At 38.9% G+C, this 18,147-nt stretch overlaps 1 protein-coding gene across 2 annotated transcripts in view; it reads left to right on the top strand.

Moving 5' to 3' along the window:
* Positions 1-18,147, top strand: part of PKP2 (plakophilin 2) — a 94,538-nt gene that overhangs the window by 52,485 nt on the left and 23,906 nt on the right. For both annotated transcript variants that reach the window (XM_019452429.2, XM_019452430.2), the window contains exon 6: positions 2,103-2,280. In XM_019452429.2, the coding sequence (XP_019307974.2) occupies positions 2,103-2,280 (178 nt within the window). The remainder of the gene's footprint in view (positions 1-2,102; positions 2,281-18,147) is intronic.

Genomic DNA, 18,147 nt, shown 5'->3' on the forward strand with positions numbered 1-18,147 from the left:
GTGTCGCCCCATCTGACTGTAGCTCTGTGTAGGCTGCAGTGGAAGTTTGGTTTCAGAAATTGTTGTTTCAGAAACTGATTAAGTAAAACTGATTAAGGTCAAAAGGCTACATCTGGCCTAGAGTGTTCTAAATGGTGGTCCAAATAGAACTATGGTTGAATAATTATCAACCTTTACCTGTACAATTATTTCAGTCATTAAATCAGGGGAGGTGATATCACCACGTAATTCAGCCAAAAAAACCAAAAGCACCTTTCCTTGTTTCATAAGGTAGACTGTCCTGTATACCTGTGCTTCCTCTCTCTCATTTGCAGATGAAAGAGTACATTTTAAAAGTGAGAATTACTGACTGGGCAATGGCGGAGTGAGTAGGGAAGAAAATGAAGATTCCCATCTCTTTCTACCTCCTCTCTCTGCCTTCCTGGATGCCAGGGAGTTAGTCATTTGCTGAGGTATGAAAGAAGGCAATGCAACTTGACACCTGCTGGGAGTCACTGGAATAGCAAGCAGGAGGTGTGCCCTCCTTCCCCTGAATCAGAAGTATTTGAATGCCAAATTTGTAAGAAAAACCAATCCTAAATGGATGTGCCACTTTGTATCCTCTCTGACTACCCAGCCTCAGGCTCTGTCTCACAAATGCCCTGGAAAGTACAGTATTCTATTATCTTAATTTCTTTCTGAGTTGGCTTGTATGGCCTTTTTCTTTAATGGTGGGTTAAGGGAAGAAGTTTCAAGAAGAAAGGGAAAGTTAAATAAGTAAATGTGGTACCAGCCTTAGACCACTGTTTAGGCCATACATGTTGGTAGATAGGTTAAAAATACTCTTGTATCTCCTTCACTACCGAACTATAATATAAGAAATACATGAGGTAGCCAGTGTAAATTCCAGGAGGACATAAAGTCTGTCATTGGGTAGGATTTAATAAATATTAATTGGCGATGTTGATCAGCCTACTGGTGATAGGCATGGGTATAAGCAAAGGCTCTGTAGGCCATCCGTGCTGTTTGTTACTGGGAGGCAAATATCAGGTGGAAGTTTCAGGTAGTGGGGAGCAGGAGGCAGAGAGAGACATTCCCTTTATATGACCCTTTAAAAACATTGAGGTCTTGGGGCACCTGGGTGGCTCAGTCTATTAAGCATCCAACTCTTTATTTTGGCTCGGGTCCTGACCTCGTGGTTTGTGAGTTGGAGCCCCGCATCAGGCTCTGCGCTGACACGCAGAACATGCTTGGTATTCTCTCTCTCCCTCTCTTCCTGCCCCTCCCCTGCTCTCTTGCTCTGTCTCTCTCTCTCTCAAAATAAGTAAACATTAAAAACATTGACGTCTTGGGGCGCCTTGGTGGCTCATTTGGGTAAGCATCTGACTTTGGCTCAGGTCATGATCTTGCGGTTTGTGAGTTCAGGCCCCACATCAGGCTCTGGGATGACGGCTCAGAGCCTTGAGCCCATTTCAGATTCTGTGTCTCCCTCTCTCTCTGCCCCTCCCCTGCTCATGCTCTGTCTCTCCTGCAAAAATAAATAAACATTTAAAAACAACAACAACAAAAAACATTGAAATCTTGGGATACTCCTGTCTGGCTCTGTCGGTAGAGTATTCAATTCTTGATCTCATGGTTGTGCATTTCAAGCCCCACGTAGGTTGTAGGGATAACTTAAAAAAAAAATAAATTTTTTTTTACAAAATTAAATAAATAACAATAAAAACATTGAAGTCTTTATTGCAGTAGGGTCATTTCAGGCCTTCATGTTGGTGAGACCAGAATTTATTATGTATGTGAGGTCAGCTTAACGGTAGGATCATTTAAGAGAAATGGCAATAAATGTTTAAGGATTTCTAGCTTCCATTATCATTCCTGATTAATTTAAACCTGCATAATTTTATATCATAATTCCCCCCACCCCACCCCTGCTGATTATGGATCAGTTTCATTGCCATCTAAAGAACTCTAAACCAAGTCTTTTGGTTGGGAAAGGGGCTCTCTCACTCCCACCCCACCCCCCTCCAATACCTAGCCACAGCCCTAGGAGTGCTGGCTGTAACTCCTCTTTTCAGCAGTTATTTGACCCATCCCTGTTTTGATAGTACTCTTTGTTTTTCTAGGTTTGCTGTGGAATTTGTCATCTAATGACAAACTCAAGAATCTCATGATAACAGAAGCCTTGCTCATCCTGACTGAGAATATCATCATCCCCTTCTCTGGTTGGCCAGAAGGAGACTACCCCAAAGCAAACGGTTTGCTCGATTTTGATATATTTTACAACGTCACAGGATGCTTAAGGTAATGCCACTCTACAGGTCTTTCCTCTGTGTACCTTATATACTACATCCAGATTTTCTAAAACTCTACCCCACTACCTAGAGGTCCTATAAGAATTATAAAGATCACTCTAAATATAAGAAGCACAATGTAGAGACAATGAGAGAGGTAAAGTAAGAACAGAATGTTGTTTCTAGGCATGTTTGATTCCAGAAGCTACCCACATTAGTTCACAAGAGCGAGGATGTCAGTTCCAATAAAACAGAGATCTAACCTGAATACCCGGAAGTGCAGACTGGCCTTCCCTATCTCCCAGGGTTTAAGGCAGGCTCCATGCTATTTTTAATTCATTAAAATCTAACTTAATGATGTGGTTAAAAAAATAATTGTAAACCTAGTGTTTCTGTTATATTTTATTAAAGCATAATTGTATTTGTTTTAGATGTACAAAGTAATGATTAGATATTTGTATATTTTACAGACGGTCACCAGAATAAGTCTAATGTTCATCACCATACATAGTCACAAAATTCTTTTTCCTTGTGATGAGAACTTTTATGATTTTTTTCTCTTAGCAACTTTCAAATATGTAGTATTATTAACTATAGTTGCCATGCTGTATGTTACATCTCTAGGACTGACTGACCTATTTATATGTTTATTTATTTATGGCATATGAAAATTTATTTCCATTATGGTTTTCTTTAGACTTACTTATTTTATAACTGGAAGTTTGTAACTTTTCCACATATACCCACTTTGCACCCCTCCCCCCCCCCCCCCCCCCGCCTCTGGAAACCCCACCAATCTGTACTCTGTATCAGCTTATTTGTTTTGTTTTAAAAGTAATCTCTATGCCCAACATGGGGCTTGAACTTACAACCCCAAGATGTTCTGACTGAGCCAGCCCCTATGAGCTTCGTTTTTGTTTTTGTTTTGTTTCTTTTAGATTCCATTTATAAGTGAGATCATACAGTATTTATCTTTCTCTGACTTATTTCACTTAGCATAAGGCTCTCACAGTCCATCCATGATGTTGCCAGGGGAGATATTTCATTCTTTATTGTTGCTGAATAATATTCCACGTGTATATATACCAGATTTTCTTATCCATTCATTTGTCAGTAGATACTCAGATTGTTTCCATTTCTTGGCTATTATGAATAATGCTTCAGTGAACATGGGAGTGCATATGTCTTTTCAAGTTAGTGTTTTCATTTTCTTTGGATAAATACTCAGAAGTGAAATTGCTAGATCATATGGTAGCTCTGTGTTTAATTTTTTGAGGAACCTCCATAATGTTTTCCGTATTGGTTGTGCCAACTTACATTCCACAGGCACAGCACAAGGTTTGCCTCTTCTCCATATCCTCACCAACACTTGTTATTTCTTATCTTTTTGATGATAGCTATTCTAATAGGTGTGAGGTGATATGTCATTTTGATTTGCATTTCCTTGGTGATTAGTAACGAGCATTTTTTCATGTGCCTATTGGCCATCTCTGTCTTCTTTAGAAAAATGTCTCTTCAGTTCTTCTGAATCTATCTTTCCTTTTGTCTTTCCTTTCTCCTTTCACCACTTTCCCCAAGTATTCTTGACTTCTTTGTTGCAAATGAATTGACTGTATATGCTCAAGTTTATTTTTGGACTCTTTATTCTGTTCCAATGACTTATGTGTCTTTTTTTATGCCAGTACCACATGCTATTTTGATTAATACAGCTTTGTAACATAGTTTGAAATCAGGGAGTGCGATGCCTCCAGCTTTGTTCTTCCTTCTCAAGATTTCTTTGGCTGTTTGGGATCTTATGTGATTCCATACAATTTGTAGAATTGTTTGTTCTATTTCTGTGAAAAATGCCATTGAAAATTTGCTAGGAATTGCATTGAATTTGTAGATCGCCTTGGGTAGAATGGACATTTTAACAATGTTAATTCTACCAATTCCTGAGTATGGTATATCTTTTCATTTATTTGTGTCTTCAGTTTGTTTTTAATCAATGTCTTATCATTGTTAGTATACAGGTCTTTTACCTAGTTGGTCAAATTTATTCCTAGGTGTTTTTAAATAGCTGTAAGACAACAAAGCCTAAAGGAACAGAATGTTTTACCATAAGAACAGCCACTAAAGAAGTTAGTTTGAGCCGCATTTCTAAATAGTGGGATGAAAAAATGCTTGAGTTGTTTTCTCCTTTGGGCTGTCAGATGCCAGCTAAATCAAGAGAAAATAGAAACACATGCAGGAGAAAGAAAAATGCTAGTTTTAACTTCTTTAAAATCATGCATCTCAAGCTTTCTTGTATTTGAAAATAATCATTGTTCTTTATGTGCAAGGATTAAAAGAAATCAGAAGATGTAATCAAAATTAGACAGCCCATGAGAGGTCAGGACATATTCTGCCTTTTGTTATTTTCTCTAGTTACAGTTCATTTTTGAGGGAATCTAGATGGTAACTGAGAGAATTTATCATGGTAAAATGTTTAATCTCCAAAGTTAATCACACAGTAATGCATATCAAATACCAGTTTTGTGTAAGAATTATGTTAGCTACTGAGAATTTTACAAAGATGAATAAGAAAATCTTTTGGGGATTTTTAACGTAGTAGGGAATGCAGATGAGTAAAAGCACTAGAACACAGCTACAGTGAAATGTATTTATTAGAGCAGTGGGCCCCTGGAGCATTAGCATCTGCATCACCTGGGTCCCACCCAGACCTTATGAATTAGAAACTCTCAGGGTGGGGCCCAGCAATCTCGTTTTGACAAGCCCTCCTGGTGATTCTGATGCCATGGTATCAGAAGTACAAGTGAGGTGCTGCAGGAATGCAGAACAAAGGACAATTCATGCCAGCTGACTGGGATCTGAAAGACACTATAGAAGGGGTGCCAAATGAACTAGGCCTTGGTGGATTATTTCAATAGTCAGAAATTCTCTAAGGACTAAGGACTAAATTCTTGAACAGCAGAAGAGGTGCCTATATGATCTGTTTGAATCTGTCCTTCTGTACAGTTCACTAGAACTGCTTTTTTATTGCACTTTTGATCTAATAACACATTTTGTTCTACTTGAAAACATTTTGGGGGAAAAATAAATAAATAAAGTAAATAAAAATAAAAACATTTTGGAGACAGCTGGGTGGCCCAGTCGGCTAAGCATCCGAGTCTTGATTTTGGCTCAGGTTATGATCTCACAGTTTGTGGGCTCGAGCCCCACATCAGTGCAGCCCCTCTGCACTGACCATGAAGCCTGCTTGGGATTCATTATCTCTCTCTCTCTCTTTCTCTGCCCCTGCCTTGCTAACATTCTCTCCCCTCCTTCCCTCCCTCTCTCTCTCTCAAAATAAATAAAAATAAACACTCAAAAAATTAAAAACATTTTGCATCTCAAAATTTCTCTGTAGCTCCCCTTGCCTGGCTGTGTACATCAGAGTTCTTAAAGTGGCAGTTGTATCTGGACTTTTTCAACTCAAAATGACAGATACTCAACTCAAACTCACTCAAGCCAAATAAGGATTCATTGGCTCATGTGGGTGATATGTTGACAGTCACTTGTGAAAGTGAAGGAAGTACACGAGGAACCATGACCTCAAGGACTAGGACAGAAATTCAGCATCCCTGGGACTCACTCTGTTTTTTTTTTTTTTTTTTTTTTAAGTTTATTTATTTGGGGGGTGGGGGGGAGGGAGAATGAATGGGGGAGGGGCAGAGACAGGGAAATAATCCCAAGCAGGCTCCTCTGCCAGCACTCAGCCCAACGTGGGACTGGATCTTATGAACCAAGAGATCATGACCTGACCCGAGGTCAAGAGTTAGACACTAGGGGCGCCTGGATGGCGCAGTCGGTTAAGCGTCCGACTTGAGCCAGGTCACGATCTCGTGGTCCGTGAGTTCGAGCCCCGCGTCAGGCTCTGGGCTGATGGCTCGGAGCCTGGAGCCTGTTTCCGATTCTGTGTCTCCCTCTCTCTCTGCCCCTCCCCCGTTCATGCTCTGTCTCTCTCTGTCCCCCCAAAAAAAATAAATAAAAAACGTTGAAAAAAAAAAAATTAAAAAAAAAAAAAAAAGTTAGACACTTGATGGACTGGGCCCCCCACCCGGGTGCCCCTCACCCTTTTTTTAAATTTCTATCTTCTCTCTGCTTCCTCTTCTTTTGCAGGTTGAGCTCATTTCTCTACAAATGCAAACATGTCTACACATTCTGTTTATCTTTAATCCTTGACACCTAGCAAAGTTTCTGACATATAGTAAGCAAATATAAAGTATTTGAATTAAAAAAATAAATGAATGAGCAAATGAAAAAATGATGAACTGAGTGAATAATCAAGTCTGGCAACAGTATCAAATTTGTGATGGGAAGTGATCAAACAGAAGATGGAAACATAGGCTAAGGCCAGATTGTGGGGGCCTTGAAGGTCATCTTAAGGAGTTAATTTTTTTCTTCTGTAAGCAAGATTAGCTAGTATGGGAGGATAGAAATATGAGTTCTGTGTGAAGAAGAATTATAATATCAATGGGAAGGGTGTATTGAGAAGGTGAATAATACAAAGATAAAAACGTGAGTAACAAATTTCTTTGTGTAGTTTCCCCTTATCAATGAAGAATAAAAGATTTGCATGGTCAGAGTGTAGCAGTGCCCTGGTTCACACACATTTTCCAGAAGATGTGATAGCTGAATACACTCCCATCAGTATGAAACCATTTCAAACAGTGTTTGCAAAACCAATCCAAACCACTGATTTGAACTACTTTCAGAAGCAGAATATAGCAAAAAAATCTACAAAATTGAATGCCATATTATATGCTTAAGTATCTGTTCTTATTTCACCTGTATATCTAATTTACAATAATAATAACTGACATTTATTGTGTATTATGTTCTAGAAACTATTCTGAATGCTTTATGAGGATTTTCTCAGTGTATTCTTAAACTTACAAATCCTTGTAAAGTAAGCTTTCTCTATCTTGTAGATGAGGGGCTTAGATTAATGAATTTTCCCCAATGTCATGTAACTGGTAAGAGACAAAGCTGGAATTCAGATCCAGGAAGGCTGTCTCCAAAGCCAAATACATTTATAAATGAATACATTAATGTTTGTCACATTTCTACAGACTGTGCTCATGTGGATAAAACGTCTGCCCTTCACAGTCTTGTAACCTCACAGGGTAGGTAGGCCAATTTAAAGTCACATTCAAGTCTTAAAGTACTGTATCCGTGTCTCCTTGTTTTTGTTTTAGAAGTTCTGTGCAAGTGGAACTCTACACTGCGTTTCATATAAACAGAGAAGGTACAAAGGATGAAGCCTAAGAAATGAGAGAAATTTCCATGAGAGGAGATGGCATTGTAGGCAAATCAGGGTAGATGTTGTCACTGTGAGTATAAAAGCCTCTAGGACCTGTGCTAGGACAAATGCGCAGAATGTAAGAGAAGACCTCTAGGGAACCTGCAATCAAATAGCCTCAGTTTCCATGACAATAGAAGTGTCTGCTGAGCAGTTGCTTATTTTTGACCACAGCTTCTCTAAAAAAGATTTTAAGACAGGTGTTGACTGGTTCTAACAAGTGTGAATCTAAGCTGAATAAGAAGGTCATAAATGTTAGCAAATATCTTAATTGCTACAAGTTTATTTGAGGTATTCTGTCCCCCAGAGAGTATAAGAGCCAAAAATGAATTGGCCACATGAGCAGTATCCTTGGCATTATGGTTGACTCAGGTTAGCCTAGCTAAATTTTTTCAATCTACTTAGGAGAAAAACTGCATGCACCAGTGACTTTGTCCCTTTACTAACTTGACACTGAGATCAGTTTTGAGAAGGACTTCCCTTGGTCTGCATATAGCAATGGCATAGAATAAGTCACTTGCTTTGTTGATGAAATTGTGGCAGTGGCCCTGTCCACCTGGAGCTGCCTCAGCGAGATTGCATTCATACAGGAGCACCTGCAGAGTTTATCATTCAGAGAGACTGTCAGGTACAGCATACTTGTCAGGTGTCAGATCTCTTACGTACAGGATTAACGTCTGCTTGCAGCAGCATTTTCCATGGGACGTAGCACTTTCTTTAGGTTTCTTAAACAATATTATGCAAGCCTAAGAGTAGTAAAATCCAAGGTAGGAGAGGAAACATAAAATTGTACCCTCTACCTTGTGCTAGAGCCAGCAAAAGCGATCGTCAGCATCTCTTAACTCCATAGGCAGTGACCTCATGTTGGTAACTTGAAATCAGCCACTGGGAGTATTTATACCATAGAAACTGGCAAATGCTGCAAGTCAGAGGTCTCCCAACTCCCTTGCCCCTAGAAAGTTAGTTGTTAAATAAACATTTACCAGCACACCACCAGATCTGAATTTCTGTTAATTACCATCAAAATGTGGATAGTTAGGGTACAAGCATATTTTTTTTCTATACACATCCCTTTTCAAAGAAGAAACAATTCCTTTGTTTTCTTGGAAGGTATTCCAAAGCTTCAGCATTTCTTTCTTTTTTTTTTTTTTTTGAATGGAGAAAATTTTTTTCAAATTATTTTTATTTATTTAGAGTGAGAAGTGTAACAGTTAAAATATTTGATAATTCATTGCAATCAGTAGGATACACTCTGCCAGGAATTTCAGATTCCAAAAGACTTATGTGACAATCATAGAATTATAAATTTACCAAAAAGCATTAGCTGCCTTCTTTGATTTAACACCTCTCCTACAAGCACACTCATTGTGATGAGCCCCTGCTTTCCAATTAATATGGGTAACTTCTTAGCAATTGATGTGACATGGCTGTCAAATCTGTATGTTCCACCTCCCTAATTCACACACTTTTGGAAAACCTTTGGATGTGACAAATAAAACCAATGGTTATTATCAGGGGAGGTTTGAAATTTCTACCAAAGATTTACCACTGTTCTCTGTTCCTCCATATTATTCTCCTGGCTTCTATCTTCCCCTCCTTCCTTCCTTTCATTTCTTTCCCCCTCTTTCCTCGGTCTTTGTTCTCTTAAAGGAGAAGGGGTGGAAATAACTTAGAGGTCAGAAATTAGAATGCCTCCAGACTTCAGATTGGACTTCTTGTGGACAGGAGTAAGACCATGTGGAATGGCAGAAACTGTCAGACTAGAGAATGGCGGGAAAAATGCTTGTTCCAAGAGCAGTGAGATTCAAACTTCTGGAAGACACTTCGGGCCAAACACAAACATGTCTAGGCAGCCTCTGCTAGTAGTCTCCTTCTTCATTCTTGAAGAAATTAAGTGGACAGTGATTCTCCCACAAGTACAGAACCAGTTATCAGAAATTTGAGAAAGGAAACTAGTCCAGCTTTCTTGGTATTTTACCACTTAGTCTATCTTTCCTCTTACCCAACATTGTATTTATTCCTTGAATGCCTGCTATATTCAAAGCACTCTTTAAATTTCTGAAATTTCAAAGGGAGATGAGATCTATCTTTGCCCTGGAGGAACTCCAGGTTTAGTAGGAGAGACAGGCACCTGAAGAGAAAAGTCACAGTCCATTTGATAAGAAGTGTAAAAGGTATGAAAGACCAAGGCATTGAGTTGCCTGAAGGTTGGAAAAAGTTAACTGGAAAGTTACATTTAAGGAGCTTTTATTTATTTATTTATTTTTTTTTTTTAAACGTTTGTTTATTTTTGAGACAGAGAGAGACAGAGCATGAACGGGGGAGGGTCAGAGAGAGGGAGACACAGAATCTGAAACAGGCTCCAGGCTCTGAGCTGTCAGCACAGATCCCGACGCCGGGCTTGAACTCATGGACCGCGAGATCATGACCTGAGCTGAAGTCGGCGCCTTAACCGACTGAGCCACCCAGGTGCCCCTGAAGGAGCTTTTAAAGGATGAGTAGGTGTTTGAATGTCCCTCTCCATCTTCAGCTCCTCATTCTGTTACTGGTTCGTCTCTGTCATTTTTCAATATAGTCATATTAATCTTATCACCATAATTGAAGACCACCCTAGAATTTTGCCTTTTTGTTTAGGATGATTTTTCTTATTCTTGTATTTTGTGCCCATAGATGTCAGTTAGAGAAGCAAATGGTTACCACATTTCCCTTGCAAATTACTCAAACTTCATTTTCTCCACATCATAGTATAGCAAATGTGTTTTGATGAATGTATAATATAATTATATAAACTAAAATCTATAACTGTCTTAAAAGAAACTTCCATTGTCACTTATTACTGTAAATCTAACCGGGGTGGATTTGAGTGGTCAGAGAAAGCAAACTACCTTAAAAAGAAAAGCTGTACTTATCAGTCTTGTGTCCTAATTAGCCACAGGGTTGAGAGTAATGTCATGGGGTGGGAGGGGGTGCTGTACTGAATATCAGTACACCTACTCTCTGGAAAAAGAATGTCTCTGTAAAATTTTAATATATTCAAATATATCTATCTTGTTGAGTATTAAAAAATATGGTGTTACTGAATTTCATTTTACACATATCTAGATATCAATCTTCAGAACTTTTTTGAATCTGCATTTCCTTAATTATATATTTTCATTCTATTTATTTGTGCTCATTCATCCCTTATTCTGAATATTCATGACAGAAAAGGATTTATTTGGTCTAGCTGTGTGCATAATGCTAGATGATTATTTAAATAATTAAGATTACTTAAACTAGGGTCTAGTTTCCCTGATTATCAAATAAGTTTTTTTGTGTGTGAGAATATAGATCCAAAGCAAGTCAGAACTACTTTTTAAAATTGTAATTTAAATGTAGTTCTTTATTTCTGGAAAATAATTTAATATAAAGCTAGAAGATAGTGTAAACAATACCAAAACTTGATAGAAGTATTCACATAATTCAACCTACAGAGTGGTTTTTCCAGAAATATAAAGACAATTGAATCATCAACTTCAAACACATGTATTTGGTTAATTATTTAAATTCTTCACATTTGATATGTAAACATAAGCAACATTGAAGTCTGTTGATAGAGAGGAAAGTTTTTTCTGTGCCCTTCAAGATTCTTCTGGCTGGTCTAACAATCAAATTGACTTGAGACAGACTAGCGGGAGAAAGTCAAACAAAAGCTTAATAAAATGTATATCTCCTATATACATGGGAGAAACCCAAGAAAACTGAGTAACTCCCCAAAATGCCTAAAGCCATCACCTTAAATATCATCTTCAGTCAGAGACAAAGAAGACGTTGGGGGTGGGAGTCAGGGAAGTTACCAGGCAAACCACAGTAAACAAGAATAAGGCTGTTAGGCAGTTTTAAGTTCATGCTTTCTCCATTGATAATTTTTTAGAGATTTAGAGTCTTCCCCCACTTGCCAATATAGCTAGGAGACACCTTCACAAATGGAGATTTCCCTTACAAATGTAAATGTCTCTTACAAAAGTGTAACTTCCACTTGGTTTGCAGACCTTCTCCTGTGTTTGCTGCTTCTTAAAAATAACCAGCTTAAAATAATATGTCAAAGAGGCATTCCTTGGGGTGACAACATTTACTCCTGTACACCATATGTAATGGAATTGGCAATATTTACAGCAATGTTATACTATCAGTTATAATTGCATTTTATATGTGGTACATTTCAGATATTGTGGGGGTCAAGGATAGACCACCCTAAGAGGGCCCACCTTGACATGAAGATTATTTTGAGCTGAAGGCAATCAAGATCCTGTGGGCTCTAGAGAAAATTTTGCCCCTTTGTTAACTACATAGAATACCCTAAATTAGGGGTCTTTCCAAAATAAGCGTTATTAGCAGAGATAAATTTTATCTGACCCATCTGTATGGCAGGACAAACATCTAATTACCAAACATCTGCTCTTACTGCCCTGTAAATTATATTCCTCTGAAGTCCCAGACCCCTACCCACTTCTTCTTAGTTCAGAATGACTCATATACTTCATTTTGCCTCATATACTTCAGGCAAAATTCTTTGGAATTTCCATGACTGTGTAGATTCTCTGTAAATACGCTATTTGATTTTCTCCTCTAAATATGTGTCATGTCAATTTGATTTTTAGTCCAGCTGGAAGGATCAGAATTCTTGGGGGACAGGAATTCTTGGTCACCAATAACATAGAAACAAATGTGTAGTTTAACGGATTAAATTATTTTGTAAATATCTCTTCACATAAATTTAAAAGGTGTAAGTTGTATTTAAATGGATATATAAGAGCTTCCTGGGTAGCTCAGTCAATTGAGCATCTGACTCTTGATTTTGGCTCAGGTTGTGATCTCACAGTTCGTGGGTTCAAGCCCTGCATCAGGCTTTGTGCTGACAGCATGGAGCCTATTTGGAATTCTTTCTCCCTCTCCCTCTGCCCCGCCTCCACTCACACACTCTCTCTCTCAAAAGTAAACGTTTAAAAAATAAATGGGTATATAAAATCTGGATTTTAAAAAATGTTTTATAAGCTAAATCTTGGAGATTTCAGATCATCAGTTTGAAATCTCTCATCAGTGGGGCGCCTGGGTGGCTCAGTCAGTTAAGCGTCCGACTTCGGCTCAGGTCATGATCTCACAGTTCATAGGTTCGAGCCCTGCATCAGGCTCTGTGCTGACAGCTCAGAGCCTGGAGCCCGCTTCGGATTCTGTGTCTCCCTCTCTCTCTGTTCCTCCCCCACTCATGATCTGTCTCTCTCCTTCAAAAATAAATAAAAACATTTAAAAAAAAATTGAAATCTCTCATCAGTAAGATAGTAAAGCGAACAAATCAAACATCAAACCAAGCAAATACAGCCATGTTTTCATCCCTCTCTGATCTCCCTCAGCCCAGTGCTCTTAAGAGTATATGTCACATTAGAATTGTCAAACAGCACAATGACAATCCTTGAAAAGGTCTCAGTTCTTCAGACTCAATTTTCTCCTGTTCTATCCATGCCCTTAGCAGATAGGCCCAGATTAAAAATTGTACTTCTCAATAATTATATGACATTTCTCTTTGTCAGAGAAACTCTTATCATAGTCAGAATTACTATTAAAAATTTTGTGATTCATCATTATTTAAGAAAAAAATGAGCAGGTTGATGTATTTGGATAAAGCAGCTGATGACTTTGTTGCTATCCTGTGGTTAAAGTCTATGGCTGTCTTGGAGGTACAGACTATCTGAGCATCATATGATTTTCGCTAGGACTTAAGCAACTTTATCAATCTTAGTCTGGTACCCAGATGTCTCCCTTAGGTGTCAAGAGTGTCTACCCAAGTTCCAGTGGCTTCTGGGCATATTTTAAAAATGAGTTTGCTCTTGATAATTGATTTGAAATGTAATTTGGCATTTTATCTTGAACAGCCAGCTAAATCCAAAAGAAATGACTATTAACCTGCCAACCAGATTATTACTGGTTGCATTGACTATTCAGAATACTTTTGGAGGACCTGAAAAATACAGGAAAGCAAAACTAAAGGATTTTTGAGGACAGATTTTCTCCTCCTCTACCTTCTGGTTTCTTGATGTATAATAGATGCTGACATATCTTTGTTCGGTTAATGTTCCTTGTCCTGGAAGGAACAAGATATGTAGGTGGGAGAGCTTTGTTCTACTTCCCAATGATCCTTCTGTTTGCAGACCAAACAGTTGACTTTGGCTGATGTTTGCAGATACCTTCAGGAACTGATGTTGACTTCAGGGTAACAGACAAGCCCTTCTCTTGGCAAAGAGTTTTTGTCCCTCTGCCAGCTCAAATGAGGCTCCCCTTTTGTTCTGTGCAATAACAGACTGCCTCTGCTGCTTTCTCTGGGTTAATCACAGACAAGGCCCAACTGTTTGATATATATCAGCTGAGAGATAAACAAAAGCCCAGACCTAAATCTCAAATAACAAGAGGAAGAAGGACGCCTCCTTATCCACCAATCTCTTATCAAGTGCCTGTTGGGTCTTAGAATGGACTCTGACCAAGCACTTAGGGGACTGAGGCCTTACTGCACAATTTCTGATACATAACATTAGAAATCCCACAATTGTTGGTGAATGTGAAGATGTAGCCATAGTATTTTTTAAACCATTGAGGTGATCACTATTTCAGTATGCTTGGTTATACCTTGAAGACTGGTCCCATAGGCAGTAGGTCTTGCATGTGATACACATGTAAACTGTGTGTTAGTAGAAAACCACACCTATAATCAGTAGACATTGCCCCATTTAAAAAAAAATGGGGGGGGGGGGGCCTGGGTGACATAGTTAAGTGTCTGTCTTTGGCTCAGGTCATGATCTCACGGTCCGTGAGTTGGAGCCTGCTTCAGATTCTGTGTCTCCTTTCTCTGCCCTCTCCCTGCCCCAAAAGTAAGTAAATATTTTTAAAATATTTTTAAAAAATCTCTGCCTCTTAGAATTACTTGTTGGTGAAGTATCTTAAAAAGATTCACTTTGGGGCATCTGGGTGGCTCAGTCGTTAAGAGGCTGACTTGGGTTCAGGCCATGATCTCTTGGTTTGTGAGTTCAAGCCCCGCATCAGGTTCTGCACTGCAGAGACTGCTTGGGATTTTCTTTCTCTCCTTCTCTCTCTACCCCTCCCCTACTTGTGTGCACACATGTGCAGACACGCACTCACGCTCTCGCTCTCTCTAATAAATTAAAAAAAAAAAAAAAAAAGATTGACTTTAACCATATTATTATCTGTCGTTCTCCTATCTGGTAAACAATTATAGCCTTTCACTTTATTTTTTTTTTTAATTTTAATTTCAGTATAGTTAACATACCGTGTTCATTTCCCCTAGCTAGTTGGCCATGCACCACACAGTGAGCTTTGAACATTCTGTGTTGTAACAAACTTTCTTTCAGTGCTGGCAGACTGGTTGTAACAGCATGCCTGCCTACAAGCAGCCACACACAGATAATTGTTGATGGAAGGGCCAATAAAAATCCTACTAGAAGCAGATAATTCTGATTTTCAACAGGAGTCACAGGTCAGGATTCCAAATGAGATTTTAGCATGCTGTGATTTGGGGGAATTTTATGAAAATTACAGATCATAATATTTATATAATGCCTACTCTATCTGTCACACACACTAAATTGCAGTTATTTTTATCATTTGACTTTGTCCATTCTTTGGTTCACCGTATGAATTGAAGGTTTAGTCACCCTGTCATTAATCTTAACAAGGATATACCATTCTTCTTTTAATTCTAGCGAGGTCCAGGGTGTTTGGTTTTCTTTTCTTCTTTTCATTGTGACACTCAGGAATGTGGGAGATAAGTGGTCGCAGACAGAGTCACGAATCGCTGATTCGCTTTTGGATAAAACGCCCGAATCCTCCTAAATATGTGAGGTTTTGTTCAGAGATGTACAGAGGGTTCAGATTCTATTTTTTCCCCACCTATTACAGGTCACATTACCAGAAAAACTCTTTTTAATACCTTGCGTATTAAGGTATTACCTTTTTTTTTTTTTTAAACGTTTATTTATTTTTGAGACAGAGAGAGAGCATGAATGGGGGAGGGTCAGAGAAAGAGGAAGACACAGAATCCGAAGCAGGCTGCAGGCTCCAAGCTGTCAGCACAGAGCCCGACGCGGGGCTCGAACCCACAGACCGCGAGATCATGACCTGAGCCGAAGTCGGACGCTTAACCGACTGAGCCACCCAGACGCCCCAATACCTTCTTGTGTATAAAGATCACAAGCAACCGATGAAACTGGTGTCCTCCCAGTCTGACTCAGTGAAGGTGAAGAGCTCCAAAACAGCCCTGCCTTGGTCACTGTGTTTATATTCCCTGCCTTGGTGCAATGAGTTTATATTCCTTCTTCTGAGGCCCTGGCCACCTGCCTCCAACCCCCACTCCAAGGACCTGGTTTTTATTTTTTTTAATTTATTTTTCTTTTAAAATTTTTTAACATTTATTTGTCTTTGTGAGACAGAGACACAGCGTGAGTGGGGGAGGGGCAGAGAGAGAGGAGACACAGAATCCAAAGCAGGCTCCAGGCTCTGAGCTGACAGCACAGAGCCTGATGTGGGGCTGGAACTCACAAACCATGAGATCATGACCTGAGCCGAAGTCAGACGCTTAACCGACGGAGCCACTCAGGTGCCCCTAAGGACCTGGTTTTTAAATTTCAGTGTACCAACAGCATGAGGTTTCAGCTTCCTGGAAGTTGCCCACATACTTACTAAGACTTTGGCTAGATTATACCAGAGGAAGTAAATGCATCATTTAATTGAGTTAACACCATAGACACTAAATTAAGCATTTCTAATATATTCATTGGTAACTCTGATAATCAATTTTTAATGAGTCATGTGTTTGCTCATTCTCTTACTTTTCAGTAGGATTTTTGTTTTGACATACTGATGCTTGATATTGTTCCATTTATAACTTTGGGATTTTTTTCATATTAAACTTCCATTGGGCTACATGTAAGGAAATATTTCTTAGGATTCAGGAGATACATTTTAAAAGCTTCCATTCTGCCTAAGATCATCACGGTTTAATTCTCTGATTCCCACAAGCTTAAATACTAGCTATTGAAAGAACTATTTTAGTACTTTAAAATAGATATATCATTTTAGTAATTACTGCTTCTTTTCAGAGTGGTGCAATAGCAAATTCCTTTCTGACTAGTGACTTCTATTCATGGATATAGCGCTATAAAATAATCCACCCTTATCGTTCATATTTCTGGGTGGTTAAGTAAGGTAGGAACTATTTTTGATATGCAGGAGCAAATGACTGAAGCAGTGGGGTTCCATGCACTTTCTGTCAACAAAGGTATCAACTGCCAGAAAATCCTGATAAGTCCCATTTCAAGCAAGCAGAGTCTGGATAATACCAAACTGCAAGACAGCAGTTCATGCGTGTGAACTGGCAGTCCTGCCAATTTGAATTACCATTCTCACCCACAGTAAACACTTTGAAGTTGAACGAAGTTAAGCCACCCATCTGCAAGGTATATAGTGGGTTCAGCTAGTGAGAAATCTTTTGATTTGTCAAAGCAATTTTAGACTACTGCCATTTCTCCAAGCCAGAGGTTGCAAAGGTCAAAGGGAAGCTTTCAAACACGTGATAGCATTGTCTCAGAGTTGGGGGACATATGGTGTTTGCTAACCAAATGGCAGAGTGAATAAATGTTAGACGAGGCGTGCTCTATTCTGGAAAATAAAGAACAGCTCTCCTATCCTGACGTTACCACTACTGTGCTATCATCAAGAAAAGTAACTTAAACTCTGTGAACCTCAGTTTCTCCAGGTATAAGATGAGATGACTGGAAAAGATGCTTTTTCAGTTTCTGTCAAGCTTCTTCAAAGAGTGGATACAGGATCTTGGTTCAAATGATCATTTCTTGGGAAAAACCTACAGTAAAAATGGTTTGATTTACAGTTTATGAACCCATGAGTGTTCTTTTTTCAATGGTACAGTAAAAAGTAAATAAAGAGAATAAAGAGGTGAATCTGTAATTAGAATAATCAAATGAAAACCAGAGTCACAGAAGGGATTTTGTTAAAGTTAAAAATTCATTGTAGAATAGACACTTCTCTAAAGAAGACATCCAGCTGGCCAGCAGGCACATGAAAAGATGCTCAACATTGCTCCTCATCAGGGAAATACAAATCAAAACCACACTCAGATATCACCTCATGCCAGTCAGAGTGGCCAGAATGAACAAATCAGGAGACTATAGATGCTGGAGAGGATGTGGAGAAACGGGAACCCTCTTGCACTGTTGGTGGGAATGCAAATTGGTGCAGCCGCTCTGGAAAACAGTGTGAAGGTTCCTCAGAAAATTAAAAATAGACCTACCCTATGACCCAGCAATTGCACTGCTAGGAATTTACCCAAGGGATACAGGAGTACTGATGCATAGGGGCACTTGTACCCTAATGTTTATAGCAGCACTCTCAACAATAGCCAAATTATGGAAAGAGCCTAAATGTCCATCAACTGATGAATGGATAAAGAAATTGTGGTTTATATACACAATGGAGTACTACGTGGCAATGAGA

Source organism: Panthera pardus, unplaced genomic scaffold, assembly GCF_024362965.1.
Source record: "Panthera pardus isolate Hobbes unplaced genomic scaffold, ASM2436296v1 HiC_scaffold_6, whole genome shotgun sequence".
In the NCBI taxonomy this organism is placed as follows: Eukaryota; Metazoa; Chordata; class Mammalia; order Carnivora; family Felidae; genus Panthera; species Panthera pardus.